General features: G+C 36.6%; 1 protein-coding gene across 1 annotated transcript; it reads right to left on the bottom strand.

The window, feature by feature from the left end:
- Positions 1-21,599: 21,599 nt before the first annotated feature.
- LOC145006008 (F-box protein At3g56470-like) lies at positions 21,600-24,093 on the bottom strand. Its single transcript, XM_078965104.1, has 2 exons — positions 23,807-24,093; positions 21,600-22,862 (listed from the first exon to the last, which is right to left on the bottom strand). The coding sequence occupies exon 2, from the start codon at positions 22,855-22,857 to the stop codon at positions 21,772-21,774; it is 1,086 nt and encodes a 361-aa protein (XP_078821230.1). The 5' UTR covers positions 22,858-22,862; positions 23,807-24,093; the 3' UTR covers positions 21,600-21,771.
- Between the last annotated feature and the right edge of the window lie 1,689 nt (positions 24,094-25,782).

Genomic DNA, 25,782 nt, shown 5'->3' with positions numbered 1-25,782 from the left:
AAGCCACCATGGTTTAGCATCGCGAGTCACCATCAGCTCAGTGCCAAGGTTTGACAAAATAAAGCCACCATGGTTTGGCATTATTAAGTGTCACTATCGACCGAAGCCATGGATCGAACTATAAAGCCACCATGGTTTGGCATAGCGAGCCACTATCGGCTCAGTGCCATGGTTCGACATAATAAAGCCACGATCGGATCAACGCCATCGTTCGACATAATAAATCCACCATGGTTCATCACCATGGTTTGGCATCATTAAGTATCAACACTGGCCGAAGCCATGGTTCGACCTGTAAAGCCACCATGTCTCATACCCATGGTTTGGCATAGCGAGTCACCATCGGCTCAGTGCCATGGTTCGACATAATAAATCCACCATGGTTTGGCATCATTAAGTGTCACCATCGTCCGAAGCCATGGTTCGACCTATAAATCTACCATGGCCCATCACCGTGGTTTGGTATACTGAGTCACCATTGGCTCAATGTCATGGTTCGACATAATAAAGCTACCATGGTTTATCACTATGGTCCGATATCATTAAGTGTCACTATCGGCCAAAGCCATGGTTCAACCTATAAAGCCACCATGGCCTAGCATAGCGAGTCACCATCGGTTCAGTGCCATGGTTTGACACAATAAAGCCGCCATGGTTTTCACACCATGATTCGGCTAAGTATACGTCATTATGTTTCTTATGCCATGGTTTGACCAAATACACATCATCATGTTTTTATACTAGGGTCAACTAAATATGGGTCATTTTGGATCGTACACCATTTGTGTTATTATTCAGCATACAATAAGTCCAAAGTAGGACCAAACATCGACTCGCTCCTACTTTAGACTTGGCAGACTTATTGGACGGTTCTGTTTTTAAGGAAATTCTATTAGCATTAGTTTTCAGGACATATTGGTTATGCACGGTGTAACATCCCATTAAAATATAGCGATTAAATAGTAAACTGGAACCCCGAGATGTGATTATTATTATTATTATTATTATTATTATTATTATTATTATTATTATTATTATTATTATTATTATTATTATTATTATTATTATAGCCCAAAATCAAATGATAATTATTAGGGTTGGTTTCGGAAAGCCAAATGGCAAGATTTGGAATCTCTAGGGGCTAAAAGTTTATTTCTAGTATTTAATTTGTGATGATTTTCAGGATTCAGGGGTTGTTTGGTAAGATTGGGACTTAATTGGAAAGGATATTGAAATGATGAGGGCTAAATGGAAATATTTGGATTTAATTTGAGAAGAATAAGAGGAGAGGGACTAAATGTGTAATTCATCAAAACTTTGGAAGTGGACACGGGTGAAACCCGTTACCCTCATTAGCCCATATATATTATACATGTAACCACATGCAAATCCTAACCCTAAATTTAGTGTGCAACCGCCACCTTCCCATTTCCAGCCACCACCACCCCGATTGAGACCCCTAACCACCAGAGCAACCCTCTCGTGCTCACCCTGATGCCGGGAAGACGAAGTTGTGCGTGTGACCGCAGCCGTTGCTCGTTTAGGCTGCCTTTTAGTCTTCGTCGTTTCCATGGAAGCCCTCCTCCGTCGCCGGGAGTGTAACAAACACTCAGGAACCACCAGCGGAGTATGGTCCCGCTACAACCGGCCGATAGCGCCGTTGCTGCCACTGCCTTGTGCCGCTACTGCTCCGTTGCCATCAAGCGATGAACCGTCGTATCCTCATTCTTCTTCCTCTGCCGATGATGTAGTCGTTGTTCCGACAATGGATTGTCGTTGCTGCTAAGTGTGGGTGTGTGTGTGTTTCAGTCGTATGTCGCAATCATGGGGAGTATTTTGGGTTGTTGATTGAGATATGATGCTCGATGGATAGGAAAAGATCCGAAGACCAACCACCATGGCCACCGACCATGGTGGTTGCCGCCTTCTTATGTCGCCATCACCGCCGTATGCCACTAGGTGGGTGGCTGGGCTCACTTACATCTGAAGGGCACAAGTGTGTGTGGTTTTGTAGGTCGGATTTCTTAAGAAGGCCACCACCACAACCGTGAGGTGGTGGCTAGCACCTCTAACCACCACCTGCCACCACAGTGCGGATGTGTGTGTGTGTGTGTTATTTATGATTGTGTGTAGCTTAGTGTGTGTATGTGTGTGTGTTTGGATATCGTGTTGTAACATTGTAATCAATCAAAATAGTAAGAAAACTCTAAACCACCACCGTAAGGTGGTGGTTGCCGCCTCGTGCTACCACCAGCCGTTGTGTTGGGTCGCGGTGTTCTCTGTCTGTGTTTTTGACTCGTTTGGGGATGCTTGGACAGAATTAGGCCCAATGTAACCCTACTGGGCCCAAAGAGACCCTCATGGGTCCAATAAGGCCTAAAGTGACCGAAAAGCCCAACCAACGGACTAATAGCCTGGTATTGGGTTGGAAAAACCTAATTAGGATTTGGAAAACCCTAATGGCATAAAACCCAAATTAGTGGGAATTGATCGGGACACACACGAGAATTATTTAATAAACTTAAAATATTAATTAATGATCAATTGCAAATTAACCTAAAGTAATATTGGACTTAATGGATTAAGTCCTTAGTGGATTAATTCCTTAATGGGTTAAGTAGGAACACTTAACCCTAATCATCATTTCATGTGAAAACCCTAATTTCACATGGGCCTTGAGTTGGACCTTCCTATTAGGCTTTGGCGATTGGACTATTGATGGGCTATCCAAGAACAAGTTAATGGACCAAAATAATTAGATGGGCTTTAGGATAAGGCTCATGTGAGGACTTGGGCCCAATTTGGAAAATTAGGCCATAGATGGGCCATAATTGGGCCTTTATGATTATGTGATATTGGGCCATGGGAATTGGATGAGCCTTAAGGAAAGACCATATAAAGGGTTGGGCCTAATTTGGAAAATTGGGCCATATGTTGGGCTTTGGCCCATTACTTGACTTTTGGGCCTTTAAAGTGTGAGTTGGACCTTGGGATTGGACCCGATTATTAATTGGGTATTGTTTGATTGTTGACAGTTCGGGAAGCTGTCAACCAGTAGCTGGAGTTTTATCCGCAGGACTTCGGCAGTGCCAAATGAGTTATCCTCACTATATCAACAGGGTCTAAAGCACCAAGCCCGACCCTTTGGATTGTTATCCTGGTTATGGTATGCTTGTATGCTATTATGATCTGTTAGATCGGTATCCTGGTAAAGAGGATGATGCTATGTTAGTAACTTGGTTAGGTCGGTATTCTGGTTATAGGGTGTTGCTATGATTGATGATATGTTAGGTGAGTATCCTAGTTATAGGGTGTTGCTATGATTGATGATCTGTTAGATCGGTATCCTGGTAGGTAGGATGCTGTTATGCTATTATGATATGTTAGATCGGTATCCCGGTATATAGGATGATGCTATGTTAGTGACCTGGTTAGGCCGGTATCCTAGTTGTAGGATGTTGCTATGATTGATGATCTGTTCGATCGGTATGACTGTTATATATATGCTAGCGTATGATAATATGTGCACATGTTGGTTAATTGGGGGTTGGGTTGAGGCGATCCTGCTTTGTGTTGAAGGCCAACATACTCAAGGCGGTCCTGATAAACTGAAGACCCTGCAAAGGGATTCAGTCATGCCAAAGGCCCGACAAGCGGTCCGGATAGGCTGTAGGCCCTACGAGGCGGTCCAGTCATGCTGAAGGCTCGGGAGCGGTCCGGATAGATTGTAGGCTTGCGAGGTGGTCCAGTCAGGCTAAAGGCTCATTATGCATGTTGTTGTTTATATGTTATATGATATGGTTATATCGGTATAGTGTTGGTATTTTGGGGGTAACACACTAAGCCTTCGAGCTTAGAGTTTCTGTTTATTGTTTCAAGTTCAGCGGATGACCGCAGTAAGGCGAAGGCATGACCGTACACTTCCTCGATTGATGATTTTGTTTTCTGGGAACTCTGATGTTTAAACTATTTTGAAAACAAATTATAATAACTGAATGGTTTTAAATGATTTAAAAGTTTTAAATTGGTGGGAATTTTATGGATGTTACACATGATACCTTTGATTTGCTAAAACTTCACGATCATACAAAATCATTAAGAAATAATTACAAGTTGGACAATGTAACATCCTAAAAATACCAAATAAAATTTTCATTTTTAATAAATCAAACAATTCATTCATTTGTTCCAAATGGTAATAAAAGTAGTGGTATTCACAAAACATCAGAGTAAAAATCACAAATAGCCAATGCATAATAAAATCTGGGGGATGGAGCGAGTGAATTTCCTAAAATACCGCATACCATAAATATCAACGGGCCCAACCCCACGTATAAATGGGACAAACCCAACATATAAATCGGCCTAGCCCAACATATCAATGGGCCCAGCCCAACATGCATACCAATAAGGATAAGCTAACACAGAATGCAAGGGTCACAAAGACAGCTAGCATCCTACACAGTATAGTGAGAAGACTCACCTGACTCACGAAGTCTGATAAACCACTGCTGAAAGCCAGGTAACCGATGTTACTACACACCTATCAAAACATACAAGTTCCAACCTTAGCTTACACACTAAATCCCAAAATCATGGACAAAAGTCAACCCAAGTCAACAAGTTAAGAATCCACGGTGAACCCTCAAAGTCAATAGCCCAAAATCATATCAATGAATAATTGCGCCGTGGCCTTCCATTGGCCACGTCATGGCAGCATAATGAAAAACAATCGAGTTCTTCCTCGGTCGCCACATCGTGGGAACTGGGTTTCAGCAACTGAATGCATTCAGATCTGGTACATCCCAAGGTCTTAATCGATAAAGTGTCCAACTTTATCCCTTAAGGAATTCCAATAAGCCAAAACTTCTAACCCTAAGTCCTTAATGACATTATAAGACATGAGCTCATCCTTTAAGCTCTAAATCACTAAAGCCACCCAATCAAACTTTCCAGAAGACTTTTATAATTTAAAAGAATCATAAATATCATTGCTATATGGATATGCATGTCTAATGCATGTCCCTCTCAAACTAGGTCAAATCCATGGAAGAAATGAACTCAAACTTGTGTATGATGCCAAATACACAAAGTCTCATAATATGAAGAAAAGGGACAAAAACTCTAGATCTAGAAGCACAAACTAGAAAGCTTGGAACTTGAATACTTACAAGGGTCCAGAATATGCTCAGGATGACTACAAAGAAGTTTTCTTGTTGGATCAATGCACCAAAACACCTTATTCTTCCTCTTCTTCTTCTTCTTCTTCTTCTTCTTCTTCTTCTTCTTCAAGACATCAAGAATACCAAATGAACCAAAACTCTCAAAGGGAGGCTAGGGTTTTGAGGCTAAGGGTTGGATGCTGAAGAAGATGCCCTATTCCTTTGGAAATGTTGCTTAAATATGGGAGGAAATCCTAAAATTACGGGCTTAGGAAGAACAACCGCCACGTCGTGGCCATCCTACTGCCATGTCATGACACTAATTAGAAACACGTGTTTTAATCCAGGCCAAGTCGTGGGCATCCTTGCACCACCTCGTGGCACAAAGTTTCTCCCTAAACTTCATCTTTGGTCCCTTATAAATAGCAAGCTTAACAAATTTGGAACACAAGTGTTATAGGCAACGTATATTACAACTCCAATCTCATTCACAAACACTCGAAAAGCATCATTATGTCATTTCGCCCAACATAGTTAAATGAAGAAGTTTGTTTGCATATGCGTGCTACTATAAGTCCAAAGAAGGACTAGACATTGAATTGCTCCAACTTCAGACTTGCGGGACTTACTGTTATATATTTTTTGATTTATATGTATATTATTTTAAAATTTTAATTAAAAAAATTGTGTGGTCCAAATTTGTTCTCAAATGTTCTTGCGATAAGAAATGTTCTCGATTGAACGCTCTCCTATATATATATATATATATATATATATATATATATATATATATATATATATATATATATATATATATATATATATATATATATATAGGAGAGCGTTCAATCGAGAACATTTCTTATCGCAAGAACATTTGAGAACAAATTTGGACCACACAATTTTTTTAATTAAAATTTTAAAATAATATACATATAAATCAAAAAATAGTTACAAACAATTACAAAACTCACTAACTAACACCACTCACCACCCAACCAACACCACCCACCACCACCACCAACAACAACCACCACTCGCCACCATCATCACCACCCACCACCATCACCACCCAACCACCACCACCTGCCACCACAACCCACCTCCACCACCCATCACCACCACCCTGCCTCCACCACCCGCCGCCACCACCCCACCTAGAAATATTTGTTATTGTGTTTTTGATTCAATAGTTTTTCTCGTGTATATAATCATATGTGATTATGTATCGAGTCACATGTGATTATATGTATCGAGTCATATATGATTTAGATGTTATTAAATACATATAATCACATGTGATATAATACATGTGAAAAACTAAGGAATCAAGAATGTAAAAATGAATATTGTCCCCGTAAATCATATGTGATTAGATACATATAATTACACATGATTATATGTATTTAATAAAATATTATTTACGTGGGCCGTATTTATTTTTGTGTTTTCGATTTAATAACTGGCATCGTGTATCAAATTACATGTGATTATATGTATTTAATCACATATGATTTATATGGACAATATTTGTTTTCACGTGTTGATTCCATAATTGTTCTTGTGTATTTAATCACATATGATTCGTATGGAAAATATTTATTCTTGCGTCGATTCAATAATTGTTCTAATATATTTAATCACATGTGATTATATGTATTTAATCACATATGAGTTATGTAGACACGATTCATTATTTTTTTCTCAATTCAATAGTTGTACTCATGTACTTAATCACATGTGATTATTTGTATCAAATCGCATATGAATTTTATTGATAATATTCATGATTCAATATTTTTCTTATGTATTTAATCATATGTGATTTTATGTATTAATCACATATGATTAATGTGGAAAAAGAAAAAACTATTTAATCAAAAACGCGAAAATGTATCTTGTGTACATAAATCATAAGTGACTAAATGTAAAAGAACAACTATTGAACAACAATGTGAAAATGAATATTGTCCATATAAATCATATGTCATTAGATACATATAATCTCATGTAATTAGGCACACAAAAACAACAACTGAATAGAGAATGCGAAAATAAATACTTTCCACATAAATTCTATGTGATTAGATACATATAATCACATGTGATTATATGCATTTAATCACATATGATATATATGGACAATATTTATCTTTGTGTTCTCGATTCAATAGTTGTTCTTGTGTATATAATCATATGTGATTATATGTATCTAATCACATACGATTTATATAGACATCATTATTTTTTGTCCGTATAAATCATATGTGACTAGATACATATAATCACATATGATTATATGTATTTAATCACATATGATTATAGTGGAGAAAGAACAATTATTGAATCGAGAATGTGACAATGAATCTCATCAACATAAATCATATTTGATTGGATACATATAATAACATGTGATTATATGTATTTAATCACATATGATTTACATGGACAAAATTTGTTTTCACGTGTTGATTCAATAGTTGTTCTTGTGTATTTAATCACATGTGAATATATTTATTTAATCACATATGATTCATATGGAAAATATTTATTCTTGCACCAACTATAATTTTTCTAATATATTTAATCACATGTGATTATATGTATTTAACCATATATGATTTATGTGGATAAGATTCCTTATTTTTTTCTCAATTAAATAGTTGTACTCATGTACTTAATCACATGTGATTAAATGTATCAAATCGCATATGTTTTTTATTGATAATATTCATGATTCAATATTTTTTCTTATGTATTTAATCATATGTGATTTTATGTATTAATCACATATGATTAATGTGGAAAAAGAAAAGCTATTTAATCAAAAACGCGAAAATGAATCTTGTGTACAGAAATCATATGTGACTAAATGTACAAGAACAACTATTGAACAAGAATGTGGCAACGAATATTGTCCTTATAAATCATATCTGGTTAGATACATATAATCTCATGTAATTGAATACACAAGAACAACAAATGAACCGAGAACGCAAAAATGAATATTTTCCACATAAATTCTATATGATTAGATACATATAATCACATGCGATTATATGCATTTAATCACATATGATAATTGTGGACACCGTTTATCTTTGTGTTCTCAATTCAATAGTTCTCATGTATATAATCATATGTGATTATATGTATCTAATCACATATGATTTATGGCATTATTATTTTTTATCCGTATAAATCATATGTGATTAGATACATATAATCACATATGATTATATGTATTTAATCACATATGGTTACAGTTGACAAAGAACAATTACTGAATCGAGAATGTGACAATAAATCTCATCCACATAAATCATATATGATTGGATACATATAATCACATGTGATTATATGTATTTAATCAGACATGATTTATGTAGACAATATCTATTTTTAAGGTTTCGATGAATAATTGCTTTTGTGTATTTAATCACATGTGATTAAATGTACATAATCACATATGATTTGAGGTGGACAAGATTCATTTTTTTCCTTCTCAATTCAATAGTTGTGCTCATTTACTTAATCACATACGATTATACATATAATCACATGTGATAAAATACATGAAAACAACTATTGAATTGACAAAGCAAAAATGAATTTTGTCCACATAAATCATGTGGATAGATTCATATAATCACATATGATTAGATGTATTTAATCACATATGATTAATCTGGATAAAGATTTGTTTTCGTGTTCTTGGTTCAATATTTGTTACCATGTATATAATTATAGGTGATTATGTATCTAATCACATATGATTTATATAGACAAGATTCATTTTTTCCAAATAAAATCATATGTGATTAGAAAAATATAATCACATTTGATTAAATGTATTAATCACATATGATTAAAGTGGAAAAACAATTATTGAATCGAGAACACGAAAACGAATCTTAGCCACATAAATCATATGTGATTACGTACACATAATAGGAGACTTAGTGTAACTCACCTCCTTGAACTTAAAAACCAGCCATCGACCACCACCGCCACCACCACCCACCTCCACCCATCACCACCACCACCTCCCTCACCTATCATCACCACCACCACCACCCATCACCCACCAAAACCACCACCATCCATAACCACCACCCTCACCACCACCACCTGTCTCTACCACCCATCACCGCCACCCGCCACTACCACCCACTATAATCACCACCCTTCACCACCACCACTACACCTACCACCACAAAAAAATCACCGAACACCACTATCACCCATCACCACCACTTGCGATTATGTGTAAAAATCACCAAACATATAATCATATGTTTGGTGCATATGCACCCAAGTCAACCCTTGTGAAGGTTTCACATCCTGCAACCAACAACAAACATTTAACATTGCCACACTTCATCAACAATAATTCTTGTATCAACAAATGTTACCTTTGAACTCAGTTAACATATTTTTTTTTAACGGCGGTGCATAGCCTCAGGTGGCTTCACAAATCACAAAGCTTAAATCTAATGTTTCATCTCTTTAATCATTCAAACTATCTTTCCACATATATGTGTATTTTTTAATTCTTGTTAAATCATATATGTATGGTATGAATATATTATCTTAAATCACGAAGGAACCGCGTTTGAAAAAAACTCGAATATCTTTCGCTTGTATCTAAGGTTTTTATTGAGCTTGAATCTCACTTTGAGTTTGGGGATAAACTTTTTGGCAGAATTTCTAACTGAGATAGGCAGAAGTACAAGATAGTGGATGAATTTGATGCTAAATCGAAGGAAAATAGGGTTCATATGCTTGATTACTTTATTCACAATTTGTTGAAGATCATTTACATGATTTTGGCTCCAACGTGAAGTGTAAATATGATAAGGAGGCTAGTAAGTAGGATGATAATGGACCGAATTCGACATAGTTACAGGAAGAGAAAAACACATACAAAGAGAGAGAGAGAGAGAGAGAGAGAGAGAGAGAGAAAGAGAGTGTGTGTGTGTGTGTGTGTGTGAGAGAGAGAGCTACCAGGAGAAAGGAGATGACTATTGCTGAAAATCTCGAAACCTGACAGAGAATGAAGGTGGCGGTGGTGCCGGAGAAACGACGATAACTCCATGATTTCCAATAAGATCTTGTCGTCGACAGATTCGATGGCGGCGACCAGTGAAACAGGATCTTTCCGCCTTCTTCAGATCCAATGAACGTGATCGGAAAATGGTGGCCTTCTAGTTCAAATCCTGTAGAAATCTGGCGATCAGTGAAATGATATCGTGAAATATGATATCTGGTGGAGATTTCTTGCCGAAGATGACTGAGTGACATGTAAATGTGTTTTTTGTTGTGTGAATTCAAATCTTACATTCATATATTCAAGTCCTCTCTCCTCCTTCCATTCTCACCTGCTAGACTATCAATCACACTATCATAAATGAAGACCAAAATCTTTTGACAAATAAGTTTGGTGATGAAGTGAAGGATTTCTACTTCAAATCCGATGAGATCCATTGAAACAAGATATAATGGGGCTAGACGAGATCCGGTGGCGGTGGCCAGTGTAGCAAGATCTAGTGACGTTTTGGGAAGAGTGGAGGTAGATGAAGGTAGTTTTCGATGTTAGGTGGTGGTCAACAAGCAAATCCAGAGTGTAGAAGCGGCAGTCAAGTGGTTTCCGATGGTGGGAGGCGGAGGGAGACGACAAACAAAAAGATCTAGATATGGTGAAGATGCACATGTCTGGTGGTTCTGGTGGCACTACGGTGGTTCTGACAGCGGTGGTTTCGTAGTGGACCGGTGGTCCAATTCTAGAGAGAGTGTAGGGGAGAGAGAATGTACGTGTGTATGAGTGTGTGATGGACATCAGATTATTTTAAAACAAACACGCATGTTTTTTGAATTCATAGGCTAAAAAATGTTCTCATTGGAACATAACACACACACACACACTCACTCTCTCTCTCTCTCTCTCTCTCTCTCTCTCTCTATATATATATATATATATATATATATATATATATATAAAGGGTAAAAATATACATTTTCATTACTTTCAAATTAAGAAACACAAATTTAAAAAGGAAATTTTTGGATTTTAAGAGATTTTTTTATTATCTTAATTTTGAATTCTAATCTTATTAATTAATTTGATTTTAATTATGTTAGAATGTTATTCCGTCAGAATGATGTTCTATGATATTGTTTTGTCAGAATGTTTTTCTATTAGAATATAAATTAAGAACAATAAAATTCTTGAACCTGAAACTGAATAATAAAAACATTCTAATTTATTCAGACACATAATTTATTTACCCCGAAGGTGTTTTCATGTGAAGCACTTTATAGATTGTCTCGGGACTATAGTCCTTAATGAAAGCAAAGATAAGAGTGCCCACCCTAAGTAAAAGAGTATATGACAATCACAATCTTTACATAATAAGTTACACGATTCAATACACCAACGGTGATCCTTAATGTCTTGACAGTGTTCTACATATAGGAATTCTATAGTGTTTATACGATTCAATACAACCACAATCTTTACATAATAAGTTACAGGATTCAATACACCAACGGTGATCCTTAATGTCTTGACAGTGTTCTACATATAGGGATTCTATAGTGTTTATAATCAAAACAAATATAACAATCCTTAACCTCTTGACAATGTTCTTCATATAGGAATTCTAGAGTGTCCATAATCAAAATAAAGATAACAATACTAATAAGTCGTCACTCATCTAAGAGATTAAAATTCAAACAATATAACAATAGAACATGTGTTGTCAACTTTCATTATTGTCAAGGAAGTAATCATAGCTCTGACCCACGACTCTAGAGCAAAAGACTTCTTCCGATCTAGAAAGAAAGCATATTTTCCTATTGTCTTTTCAGGCAACACCCATTTCATTTCGTCAATATCTTGTTGAATAACCTTGTACGGTGGTTACTAGTGACTTATCACATAAAGGTTTTCACATAAACTTACAAGCTCCGGATAAAACAAGTCTAGCTTTGGAAAATTGATGGTACCATATAGGTGCACCTTGGTTGGACCAATATGTTGTGGATATGGGTCTACAAACATTCTCATGTACGAAGTGGAAACTAACTAGGATTCCATGCAAACTTGCTATTGTTGCCATATGGGACATAGGGGAGAACAGTAAGGACGTAGGTACACATGAAACTTGGGTGATCCTTTCTTATTGGTTACAAATGTAGAAGGAGATGTACTCTTTCAAAACTGAGCCGATAAATGGGAGAAAAATGTGTGAAAAGTCACCACGTCCACCAACTTTGCTTCCTCCCAAACACCATGTCACGATATGTATGCCAAAGAAGAAAAGGAAGAATTCAGCTTTGGAAGTTGAGGACTTGGTAAAGAGTAATAGAGTGTTAAGAGCCCATAAGTGAGTCACATGTTCAAAGTACAACAATAATGGTCATAGCACAAGAAGCTGCAAAGGACAAACACCCGACAGTTCACAAAGTACATCAACTGTTGATGGTTTACACAAGGGAAAAGGGAAAGACAGTGGAGGTTCTGGCAGGAAAGAGAAATCTCAAACGGTTACATAATAAGTTACAAGATGCAAATACACCGATGGTGTTTCTTACCGTCTTAAAAGTGTTCTATATGGAAATTTAATACTTCAAAAAATTTTAAAAATAAAGAAAAAGAAAAAAAGAAAGAAAGAAAGATAAAGAGTGGTAATTAAGAAATCATCACTCATTTAATAGATTAACATTCAAACAATCATTGGGGCAGTACCACATCCCTTCGCAACGGAACACACCTTGACCATAGCGCTTGTGTCGTATCCATGACTCAGGTTTAATCACACCACAAGACATCAAGCTGCTATAAAAGATTGCACATTCTTGTATTGTCCTTTTTGGCGACACCCATTTCATTTCCTCAGAATCTAGTTCCATGAAAATTTTCTGGTTTGAAACCCAATTTATCACTAAAAGCTTTTCATTTGCACTCACAAGTTGCAGAAAGTACATGTCTGGCTTCGGAAAACTCTTTGTTTCAAGTAACATCCATTTTCCCTTCCACTTTGAGTTCAGATCGAGTCTAAGTTCACCTAAAGAACAACCAGAGTGTAGAGTATATATCTTCCCTTTAAAAACATGTACATCAACGATGGGGAGAGAAGATAAGACATGATTCCATCCTGGTTTACCCATGATATAAAAAGATAGCGATATACCCGCCCCGATATTGAAGGTGAAAAGACAAGGATACCCTTGATAGTCCTCATTTCTTTTTCATGAGTAGGCAGATCAGCAACACATAAGGGGAAATCAGGGAAATGAAGCTCATGCCTTGTGATTGGATTCACAAGCCAGAAGTCACGGGTTTTGTCCCAAACAAGATCAGGTAACCACAAGTTGATCCAATACAGATCCTGCCAGCTGAATGGGGGAGGATGGTTTTAAACATTAGCTCTTCAAAATCCTCCTTCAAGTAGATGTAGCAGTCTTGATTATTAGCATGGGGATTGATACTTATCTTCATGGGTGGTTTAGACGCTAAAAACATGCTACTCTTAGATACTGCAAATGACCTCCATGACTTGCAAACTCCTCTTAATGCAATAAAATCAACAACTCTTAGTTGCATTATGTTGGAACAACCTGCTGCAGATCAGATCAAGAACATGCCAGAAAAATAGTTGGGATACAGAGATAGAGAATGCTTTCTCTTATTTCACTTGCTTTCCAAGACGTTTACAACTAGAAATATTTAAAGCTGAACGGAATAACAAAATAAAGCTAAAAACAAGCTAATCATGTGCTCCTATCCATGTAGCCACTAAGCCACGTTATTCACCTACAAACTAGGTCAGACTCTTGACCAAATCAGAATTAAATTCCTACATTCTTCCCCCTTAATTCTGAATCATTTCAACTCCCAATAGTTTCCTCATCTCAATGAACTTGATTCGAGGTAGAGCTTTGGTTAAGGGGTCCGCTCTTTGTTCTTCACCACTGATGTGGTTCACTTCAACTTGCTTCCTTTCAATACACCCACGGATGAAGTGATACTTTGTATCAATATGCTTGCTTCTTCCGTGGAAAACCGGGTTTTGCATGAGAGCTATAGCTGACTTATTGTCGACGTACAACTTGACAGCTCCAATCTTCCATCCAGTCAAGTCTCTCAGCAAACTTCTTAGCCATAGTGCTTGGCACGCCGCCGATGTTGCTGCCATAAACTCCGCCTCATAGGAAGACAATGCAACAGTTAGTTGTTTTTGGGATGACCATGTGATTGGGTTACCTGATAGGTAGAACACAGTCCCGGTTGTTCCCTTTCGATCATCTAACTCCATTCCATGACTGCTATCACTGAACCCAATCAGCTCTCTATCTCCTCCCTTCCGGTACACCAATCCATAGTTGCTTGTACCTTTTATGTATCTCAGGATGTGTTTGACAGCCTTGAGATGACTTTCTTTAGGCGACTCCATATACCTGCTAACTACTCCAACACAGTACCCCAGATTAGGTCTAGTATGGATTAGATAGCGTAGGCTGCCAATGAGTCGCCTATAATTTGTAGGATTCACAGGCACACCGCCTTTATCTTTAGTTAAAGCGAGTCTTGGTTCCATCGGGTACTTTGAAGGGTTGCATTCCTCCATCCCAGCTGCTTGTAGCACCTTCTTTGCATACCCGGTTTGGCTTATTGTGATGTTGCTTCTGTTTTGCTGAACTTCTATCCCAAGATAATAGGATAGTTTGCCCAAATCGCTCATATCAAATTCCTTCAGCATCTGCTTCTTAAAAACATCAACTTGTTGCTCACTTGTGCCTGTCACAATCAGGTCGTCCACATAAACCCCAACTATTAACACCATGTTTGGTCTTTGTAGTTTGTAGACTGCATACTCTTGAGGACATCTCTGAAAACCTAGTCCCTTAAGAGTTTTGTCAAGCCTCATGTTCCAGGCTCTTGGAGCCTGTCTTAACCCATACAAGACTTTGTTTAGACGATATTCCATGTGTTCTTTACCTGCAACCACAAAACCATCAGGTTGTTTAACATACACCTCTTCCTGTAGGACTCCATTCAAGAATGCAGATTTAACGTCCAGGTGGTGAACTTTCCATCCCTCCTTAGCTGCTAATGCTAGCAACATGCGAATGGTTTCCAAACGTGCCACCGGGGCGAACACCTCATCAAAATCGATTCCCTTTCTTTGCGCATAACCCTTCGCAACGATTCTAGCTTTGTGTTTTGTAACATTGCCTTCTGCATCCTTTTTCAACTTGAACACCCATTTTAACCCAATGGGTTTATGGCCTTTGGGTAGACAAGTCAATTTCCACGTTTTATTCTTCTCAATTGATTCTAGTTCCTTCTTCATGGCAATTCTCCATTCATGATCACTTGAAGCTTCGAGATAGGTTGTAGGTTCCTCTCCTGCATACATTAACTCATCTTGATCTTCTTCTAAAGGTTGTGTTTCATCGTATATGTCTTGTAGTGGGCGAAAACCGCGAACTGGAGTGTGATCATATGTTGAATGGTCATTGTTGTTTCCATCTGATTCGGTTGATGAGCTTCCTGTTTGAAGTGGGGTAGAAGAAGGCGAGTCACCTGCATCAGACCCGGTTGGCGTCGGACTTGCCAGGGGTGATTGAGGAATATTTTCATTGATGTCAGGCGTAGGGTTCCAATCTTCTGTTACATCGGCTTCCATCGGTTCTTCCTCAATTATGAGCTCATCTTGGAACTTAATCCAATCCGGCGTGAGAGTGGACTCTTCATCTTGGGTCCCAGCCCAATTCCACTTTCTTTTTTCATCAAAAATTACATCGTGGGCCACAACTATCTTCTTTTGTTTAGGGTTAAACAAACGAAAAGCTTTACTTCCAGGTTCTGACCCAAGATATACCAATGCCACACTTCGATCACTAAGCTTTGTAAGATGGCTTGCTTATCTTTTAGCATGTGCGACACACCCAAACACCCTGATGTGTTCAAGTGTAGGTTTCGTTCCTTTTAACCCTTCATACGGAGTCATGTTTTTCACGCCTTTTGTTGGAACCCGGTTCAGAATGTACACTGCATGACGTACCGCCTCACCCCACAACACCTCTGGTACGTTCATGGTCTTCAATAACGATCGTGTTACTTCAAGAATTGTCCGATTACGACGTTCTACCACCCCGTTTTGCTGGGGGGAGTAGGGGGCCGTCAACTGTCTTCTGATCCCTTCCTTACTACAATAATCATTAAATTCGTTAGAGGTGAATTCACCTCCCCGATTTGTACGTAAGGTCTTCACTTTGAAGTCTGTTTCACTTTCAACTTGAGTCTTGAATTTCTTGAATGCTATGAATGCTTCATCTTTTGTTTTGATAATAAACACCCACATGAACCTGCTGTAATCATCGACAATCTGAAGGAAATACCGATTACCTGCGATGGTGTGTGGTGTTATGGGGCCACAAAGATCTGCATGCAACAGTTCTAACGGGTAGTTTGCACGCCACTGAGCTTCTTTTGGGAATGGATGTCTAGTTTGCTTAGAAACTAGACAACCTTCGCACACCTGTGTGGGATGTTGTATCATCGGTACACCCCGTACCATCTCTTTTCCAACCATGGATTCAATGGCTCGAAAATTCACATGCCCCAATCTTGCATGCCAGAGCCAAGCAACATCATCTAGACTGGTATTAAGACATACAGGCTGTGTGGTGTGCAAAATAATTTTGTACAGACGATTTTTTGAGCGTTGTACCTTCATGATAAGCCTATTATTGATGTCATGTACCCGTAAGAACTCATGTAGCATTTCGATCCTGTATCCTTCCTCCGTCATCTGCCCTAGGCTGAGTATGTTGCTACGTAAGGCTGGAATATAATATACTTCTGCAATGACAAGCTGCTCTTTGTTTTTGCATTCCAACAGAATCGTCCCTCTGCCTTTTATCTGAACTTTGGAGCCGTCTCCAAACCGTACCTGACCCGTTACCCGTTCATCCAGTTCAGCAAAGTAACTTCTCACCCCTGTCATGTGATTGCTGGCCCCATTGTCTAAGTACCAGGTGTCTTCCTCATTCCCTTTGGTAGCTGGGAATACCTTGTCTTCATTCAACATTACCACCTCCTCTGTTTTTTCTCCATATACAGTTAAGAGTAGAGCCGACTCTTCTTCATGGGCTTCAGTGAGATTCACATCAGCCTCCTTACGTTTTGGATGTGGGCACTCAGAAGCATAATGCCCAAATGTTTCACAGTTAAAGCACTTTATGTGCTTTTTATCTCTACTCTTCCATTTGTTGTTGTTATCACGTGGTGGTTGGTTGCTTCCACGACCACCTCTACCCCGAGTGCTTCCTCTTCCACGACCTCCACTTCTGCCTCCTCTTTCATGGTGAGACGATCCCCTTCCTCTTCCAGCCACAGTGGAATTTGTCCCAACCGACTTTTGACTGTTTTGCCCTTCAGATCGAGTGAGCAGTAGACTTGCATCACCACTTGAGTTCTCACTTCGAAGTCTTAGTCGGTCCTCGTAAGTTTTGAGTCTTCCAATCGCCTCTTCAAATGGCATTGTATCCAAGTCTGAATACTGTTCGATTGATGCCACCAGTTGAAGATACTTTTCAGGGACTGAATCAAGTAACTTTCTCACAAGTGTACTATCTTCAAGAGTGGCACCCAGGCTGCTGTACTTCGAGTGCATCCCACTTAGTTTTCCTGCAAATTCATCTATGGAGTCTCCATCTTTCATCCGTAGGGCATCAAATTCACTTTTCAGTGAATGTAGTCTTGCTTTCTGCACTCGATCAGCACCAAGTTATCGTGTTTTGAGTGACTCCCAAACATCTTTTGTTGTTTTCTTTTGTGCAACTTGTAAGAGAACATCTTCTGGTATCGCTTGGAAGATGTATGCACGCGCCATCTTGTTCTTCTTTTCATCTACAGTCACTCCGACTGGTTTTTCAATGGATTCCCATACACCATGAGCATCCATGATAGCCTCCATCTTTATAGCCCATGTCGTGTAGTTTGTTGAAGTCAACATCGGACACTGGAATGAAACTCCACCATTTTCTTTCGTGATTTGCTGGCTAGAACCTGACATATCTTCGTATCGGATGTACTTTGGCATGAACTAGAGAAAGCTCTGATACCAAGTGTTGGAACAACCTGCTGCAGATCAGATCAAGAACATGCCAGAAAAATAGTTGGGATACAGAGATAGAGAATGCTTTCTCTTATTTCACTTGCTTTCCAAGACGTTTACAACTAGAAATATTTAAAGCTGAACAGAATAACAAAATAAAGCTAAAAACAAGCTAATCATGTGCTCCTATCCATGTGGCCACTAAGCCACGTTATTCACCTACAAACTAGGTCAGACTCTTGACCAAATCAGAATTAAATTCCTACATGCATTATAACTAGAAAAAGCACGTCATGATTAACATCTGACCAAGGTCCTACATGTCCTTGCCAAAACTCGTGTTCCTGCTAGATGATGATGATGATGATGCATTATCATCATCATCATCATTCTGGTTTCTGGTCATACTCCTTGTCTTGGCCATTCCTACACGTGCAAAAGGAAAATAAATAACACATGATAAAAACTTTGTTCCCAAGATTCTGTTTGTAATTAGGAGACGATAGCCTACTGATTATGTTTACAAGATCCTTTACAACATTGATAGGAGGAAATGTAACGCATAGTACTACACCATGAGTACCAACTTCTAACCACATATAAAAGGTAAGAATGGGCACTGGCAGATAAAATATCAATTTCAATGGTTGTTAACATAACAGATCACAACAGCTTATTTTGCAAACAAAATTGCAATTTTACTAACTTTAAACTGCAAATACCTGTTTGAATAACCAAAATAAAGTGATTAGAACACCTGGAATCAATGAAGTGCAAAAACTGAGATCAAATTTGGCCAAAATAGTCGGATTAAGGACAAATAGATCAAATAGACAAAACAATATAAGGTTGCCTTCTGGCGATATGTATTGACCCCTATTATGTTATATATATATATATATATATATATATATATATATATATATATATATATATATATATATATATATATATATATATAAGGTGAAATTAAATAGAGAAGATGACTCTACAAGCAGATGCGAGGAGGAAAATATACCTGCATTGATAGCGTTGAGCGTAGAATTGTTGGGCGTAGGGAGGAGGTCGAACAACAGAGACCATGAAAGTTTCGTGAAACGAGAGATCTAACCTATAATTGAGTTATGACTTTTCTAAAAAAACTTTTAAAAAAAAATATTTTTGTCTATTTTAAATTTTGTTTAACGATTTAATTTTAAATTATCTGAATATTAAATAAAAGTTTTATCAGTATTAATTTTGTTTTTTATTTCTATTTGATTAATGTCTCTATCATATTATTTCCATTTGATTCGTTTGGTTCCCTTGCATTGAAAGCGGTGAAGTTTTTTGATATAGTACAACGGATAATGCATAGTAATGTTATATCCCAAGAGCTATGGATGTAGTGTTTAAAAGAATAGATTTTAGCATACAAAAAAGTTTACCGACGCAGTTTATTGACTCTTTACATTCTCATTCGTTGTACGGTGATAACTAAGGTGATGTTTGTTTTTTCTAAAAAAACACTTATTGATGCACCGCACAACACTTGGTCATTCGCAGCTGTTTGTTTTTCAGAAGACTTCTAACTTAAAAACTGTTGCGTGTGTATTGTGTGGCGTATCACTAGACCATCTGCTTCAAATCTCTTCACACCTTACTTTAACTTATTGCAGCTGTCTGCAGACGTTAAAAAACAAACAGAATTTTTATTACATGTTGTAGCCATTTGGTTCACCTCTTCTGCTACAGAGGGTTACAAAAGTGGTCCGCAGATTGTAGGTATTTTTGCTTCGGAAAAACAAACAACACCTAAGTTTTGAAGAAATGGATGAAAGAAACTCGAGGTCTTTTGCTGAAAAAAAATTACGAAATTTTAAACAATCTCAAATAATAAGAATATGCGTAGGGCTACAAACACCCATATGTTTTTTTTAACAACATTCATTCTAATTTTATATTTTTTTGTCTACATACCAAACATGAGAAATCATGCATGGAAAATCAACACGTGTTCATACCATTTACATTTAATACGTTTGGTTTCCTCGCACCGGATGCAGTAAAACTTTTTAAAAGAGTACAACGAATCATGCATAGTAATGTTATATCCCCTAGATCTTCGGATGTAGTATTTAGAAGAACTAGCTTTACCATTCAAAAATGCTTAGCGGCACAGCTTGTTGCTCGTTTGCCATCTCACTCATTTTACAATGACAATTAAAATATTGTGAGGTTTAATTACAATTATATATATATATATATATATATGTATGTATGTATGTATGTATTAATGTATTATAGAAAAAATATATATATATAAATTTTGTTATAACTTAAGTTTAAATTTTAAATTTTGTTTAAATTTGATTCAAACTTTAAATTTTGTTAGGAATATGCTCCAAACTATTAAGGTTTTTATACAATGTTTTTAAGCTTTTTTTTTTTTTTTACAATGTTTTTATACATTTTGTAACTTATTTATAACGTTTTATAAACTTTTTTTTAAATATTTTTTAGAGCTTTTAGAAATTTCTTCTTTTAAAAAGTTATAAAAAAACAAAATATTATATGAAAACATAAAAAAGGGTTGTAAAAGAAGTTTTTAAAATAGATCAATGGCACCCACCTTTTTGTTTTATTTTCAACCCACAATTTGAACATCAACAGCCCATAGCCCACTCTACAAGTCCATCAACATGATTCTCAATCAAAATTCGAGCCAAAAGAAGGTAAAGTATCAATGCAACTACTCATGAGAAAGACTCAAACTGAACTAATTGAAGCGAAGGGCCTGCAGGTAAGGGGCAAAGGATCCACTTGATTCATCACTTTTTTCCATGGATGGAGGGAGTGGATGGGGTTGCATGCGATGATTTTAAGAGATTAATTATGTTTATATTCGAAGAGGAAGTGGCCAAACTATTTTTTTTTATCGGATAATTTTATATGGAAGTTCTGTGTTTGTTTTGATATTGTCCCTCAGTTTTTTTTTTTTTTTTTTTTTTGGTATTGTAAGGGGTATAAAAGTCTAATTTGACCTGACATTATGGTAACCTAACCTATTGTAACCTATAAGTGGTGACATGAATATGCAAGTCTATGCCTATGTGGCTGCCAAGTTGTAGTGAACGTGGAAGGAGTATTGTGATCAGCTTGGTCGACAAGCTTTGTATTATAAATCCAAACACTAAATCAACCAAAAGTGTAAATGTCATTACCCTTTAATCGAAGGCGGATGCATAATTCTTGATTGAGAAGTTGTTCATGTTTTGGTGCACCTTATACCAAAGAAAGTTAGCAAACATGCTTTATTTAACAACCCAAAAACAAGCTTGTTTTCAGAGGCCAAGTGATCTCACTCCACAAATTCTGATCCAAGATACAACTACCAACACTATGCTCCTATTTACACTGACCAAACAGACTTTACAAGAAAACGATCATACTGCCCTTAACAACTAAACCCAGGCCTACTTAGAAGTAGTAACAAGTCATCACTCATCTAAGATATTAACATTGACACACTCATGGGGGAAGTACCACATCGATTCATAATAATAGAACAAGTCATGATGTTGTCGAGTTTCATTATTAGCATGAAGGAAGTAATCAAAGGTCTTGTATTGTGTCGAATGGGAAGCAGCCCATGACTCTGGTCTAATAGCAGCAGAAGACTTCTTCCAGCCACTACTAAGAAAGAAAGCATATTCTCCAATTGTCTTTTCAGGAGACACCCATTTCATTTCACCAACATCTAGTTCCAAAACCTTGTCCTGTTCTGAATACTCACATGTCAGATAAAGCTTTTCACCAGAACTTACAAGCTCTGGATGTGATAAGTCTGGCTTCCTAAAATTTTTGGATTCAAATAACATCCATTTACGCCTCCCATTCAGATTGAGTCTGAGTTCAGATACACAGAAATCAGTGTGAAGGGTATATATCTTCCCCTTGAAAGCATGTATATCAAGAACGGGGACAGTGGAGGAGACATGATTCCATCCTCGCTTACCTTCTATACAAAATGATACTTTCTTATTCAGCACAACAAACACCCACCCTGATACTGAAAAGACAAGGATACCCCTGATTCTTTCATAAGTACGAACATATAAGGGGTAAAAAGGGAAACGAAGTTCATGTCTTGTGATAGGATTCACAAGCAAGAAGTCGCGAGTTTCCTTACTGAACAAGATCAGGTAACCACAAGTCAATCCAAAACAGATCCTTCCAGTTGAATCTGGAATAATGGTTTTACATGTTTTTTCTTTAAAGTCCTTCAGATACCAATATGAGTCTTGATTATCAACACCAGACCAGATCGACATGGGAGGTATGGATGCCATGTATGCATTCCTCTGAGAGAGTGCGAATGACCTCCATGACTTGCAGACTCCACTGAATGCAAAAAAATCAACAAATCCCAGTTGCATCATAACTAGAAAAAGCACATCATGGTTTAGATCTGACCAAGATGCCACATCACCCTTGTCAAAACTCTTCTTGCTAGATGATGATGATGATGATGCATAATTGTCATCATGATTCCGGTTCCCAGTCATATTTCTTGTCTTGGTCATTCCTACTGTTGAAAAAGGAAAACAAATACCACATAACATACAAGAGTTGTAAACAGGGGAGAAACATACACATACTCACATATACACATACAAACATGCGCTACCCTTTTAAGAGCACTTCTAGAAGACAGGAATGGTCTTAACCAAAATGGTAATTAAGAGAATGAAGATCTCCCACATGGTAAAATGATGATGGTAGAGCTGAGAGGTGGTATAAAGGTAAGTGGAGTAGCCAGAGTAAGATTGATTAATACAAAACATTTGCCCTAATTACTTCCTAAAATTCTGTTTGTAGTTGGGAAATATAGCCAACTGATTTGGAAAATAGTCTAGATCATAATAGGTTTACATTCCCCTAAACAATAGTGATAAGGAAAGTGTAACACATGAATAAACCAATTAGTGAGTGCTCACTTCTAACCACCCCTAACAGATAAGAAAAACTCAATAAACTTCCATCTCAACGGTTGTTACCAGCAAGTTACCCTATGGAAACGACAGTTTTCAACATGAGAATCCTTAGTGGCGGAAACAACTACAGAACTACTTGCTATAGAATAATAGATCATAACAGCTTATTTTGCAAAGTAGATGGCACATTTACCAACTGTAAAGTGTAAATAAACACCAGTATTGATTAACCAAATTAAGCAGATTAGATCACAGTGATTCAATTTCGGAAAAAACTCAAATCTGGTTGATTAGGTCAGACCAAACTAAGACAAAATAATCAGATTAAGGGGAAAAGATCAAATTCATAGGCTGAAATCTGTAACAAGTAAATCAGATTTTGTAGCATGAACATCATGGCCTAGCCTAGAGATTTCAGGAACCGGGTGCAATTTAGTAAACATAAGCCCTAAAACTAGAGATTTCAAAATTAAAATCACTTGAATCTTAGAGCAAGTAAATCAGGTAGAGAAAATGCGTAGAAGTAGAAGACAAGAACCTTGGAGAGTCGGAGAGTAAAATCAGAATCGGTCTTGGTTGCTGCTTAGCGACTTGTTGCCTACTGGATTCAAGAATGTGGTGATACGAATTCGGATTCGGGGAAACAAGAACATGAGAAAAGAGTGTTGCTAGAGAATCTGGATTCGGGAAGACGACAACAGGAGAAAAGAATATTGGCTTGTTGCTGCAATTTAATCAATGAATCACCTTCAACCATTGATTCGTTAATTCTGTTTCATGCCTATCGTCTTCCTTCATCAAAGAGAAACCGGACTTCAATTTTAATTTCCCGCTTCTTTTTGCTGAATACTTGCTTAAACGGTTAAAATACTGAACGAGAGTATCCGTGATGCGTCATATCAACGTATAAACGAACTTGGGCCCAATTGATATTAACATATAAACGAATTCAGGCCCAATTGATATTAACATATAAACGAATTTAGGCCCAATTGAACTTAAGTCTATTAATATTTTATATTTTTTAGTATATATTTAAGTATACAAATCTATAAAAAAGACTTAATATTTTATAAAATGTTTTAATAAAATCATAACAAAAAATTAAAACAGAAATATCAGTATTCTTTAACTTTTTAAATAGAAAAGTCCAAGAAATTGGCTAATTTGTTCACTTTAACATTTTTTTATCAGCTCACGTCATGATATCAAATCATTATTTTTTTCAAAATAATTGAACTTTTCTATAAATTTCATCAAAATTTCTATATATAACGTATAAACATATATTTTTTATGTATTTATGTATTTTTTAAGTTTTTATATGTATATGGTTATGTTTTTTTATGTATTTTAAATATATAAACGTATTTTTATACACACACACACACACACACACACACACATATATATATATATATATATATATATATATATATATATTGATATGTTATTTTTTTATGTATTACGTATTTATATGTATTTTTACATATTTAAGTATTTTTTAAGTTTTTTATAAAGATTTTTATGTATTTTAAATATATAAGCGTATTTTTTATGTATTACATATTTATATGTATTTTGACGTATTTATGTATTTTTTAAAGTTTTTTATATAAATGTTTATGTATTTTAAATGTATAATCATATTTTTTTATATATTTATATGTATTTTATATATTTTTATGTATTACATATTTATATGTATTTTGACGTATTTATGTATTTTTAAAGTTTTTTATATAAATGTTTATGTATGTTAAATGCATAATCGTATTATTTTTTATGTATTTATGTATTTTTTTTAATTTAAGTCACCTTCACCATTTCACCTAATTCTCACACCTTCTTCGAGTATGTCTAGATTGTTTTCTTACATGCTCACATATTTTAAACTTTTCTCATTCCCTTATCTTGAAATTAAACATTGAATTAAAAATCAAAATAATAATTTATACATATAGTAAAACTTCACCAGTCTCATGTGGCATCAAGGAAAACTCGAGTCTCTTTTGGAGAGGATGAAGATATGTGTGGTGGAATGTAACATTCCAAAAACATGGATAAAATTTTTATTTTAGATTTGATCAAAAACCATCAAGTATTCATAACAATCCCAAACAAAGTATGTCAAATAAGAGTAATCATCAGAATACAAATTCAAATTAGACAGAAAATGTGGAACATGGGTGGATGCACTACGATCATATCAGGCTCTTTTCCTTTTGTATCGTTGTACCGGAAGTACCTGAATCTATAAACATAACTGTAAGCACAAAGTTTAGTGAGCTCCCCCAAAATACAACATACAATAAACACACACACACACACACACACACACACATATATATATATATATATATATATATATAACAACACATGGTTGTCTCAGGTCCATATCAACCCCATATGACAACACGTAGTTGTGTCGGGTCCGTATCAACCCATATGACAGCATGTGGCTATGTCGGGCCCGTATCAACCCCCGAGTTTGTAATGACTCTGAGCCCAGAT

This window comes from Lactuca saligna, chromosome 7 (assembly GCF_052625555.1).
Source record: "Lactuca saligna cultivar CGN05327 chromosome 7, ASM5262555v1, whole genome shotgun sequence".
Lineage (NCBI taxonomy): Eukaryota > Viridiplantae > Streptophyta > Magnoliopsida > Asterales > Asteraceae > Lactuca > Lactuca saligna.
This window is presented reverse-complemented; position numbering and strand designations above follow the sequence as displayed.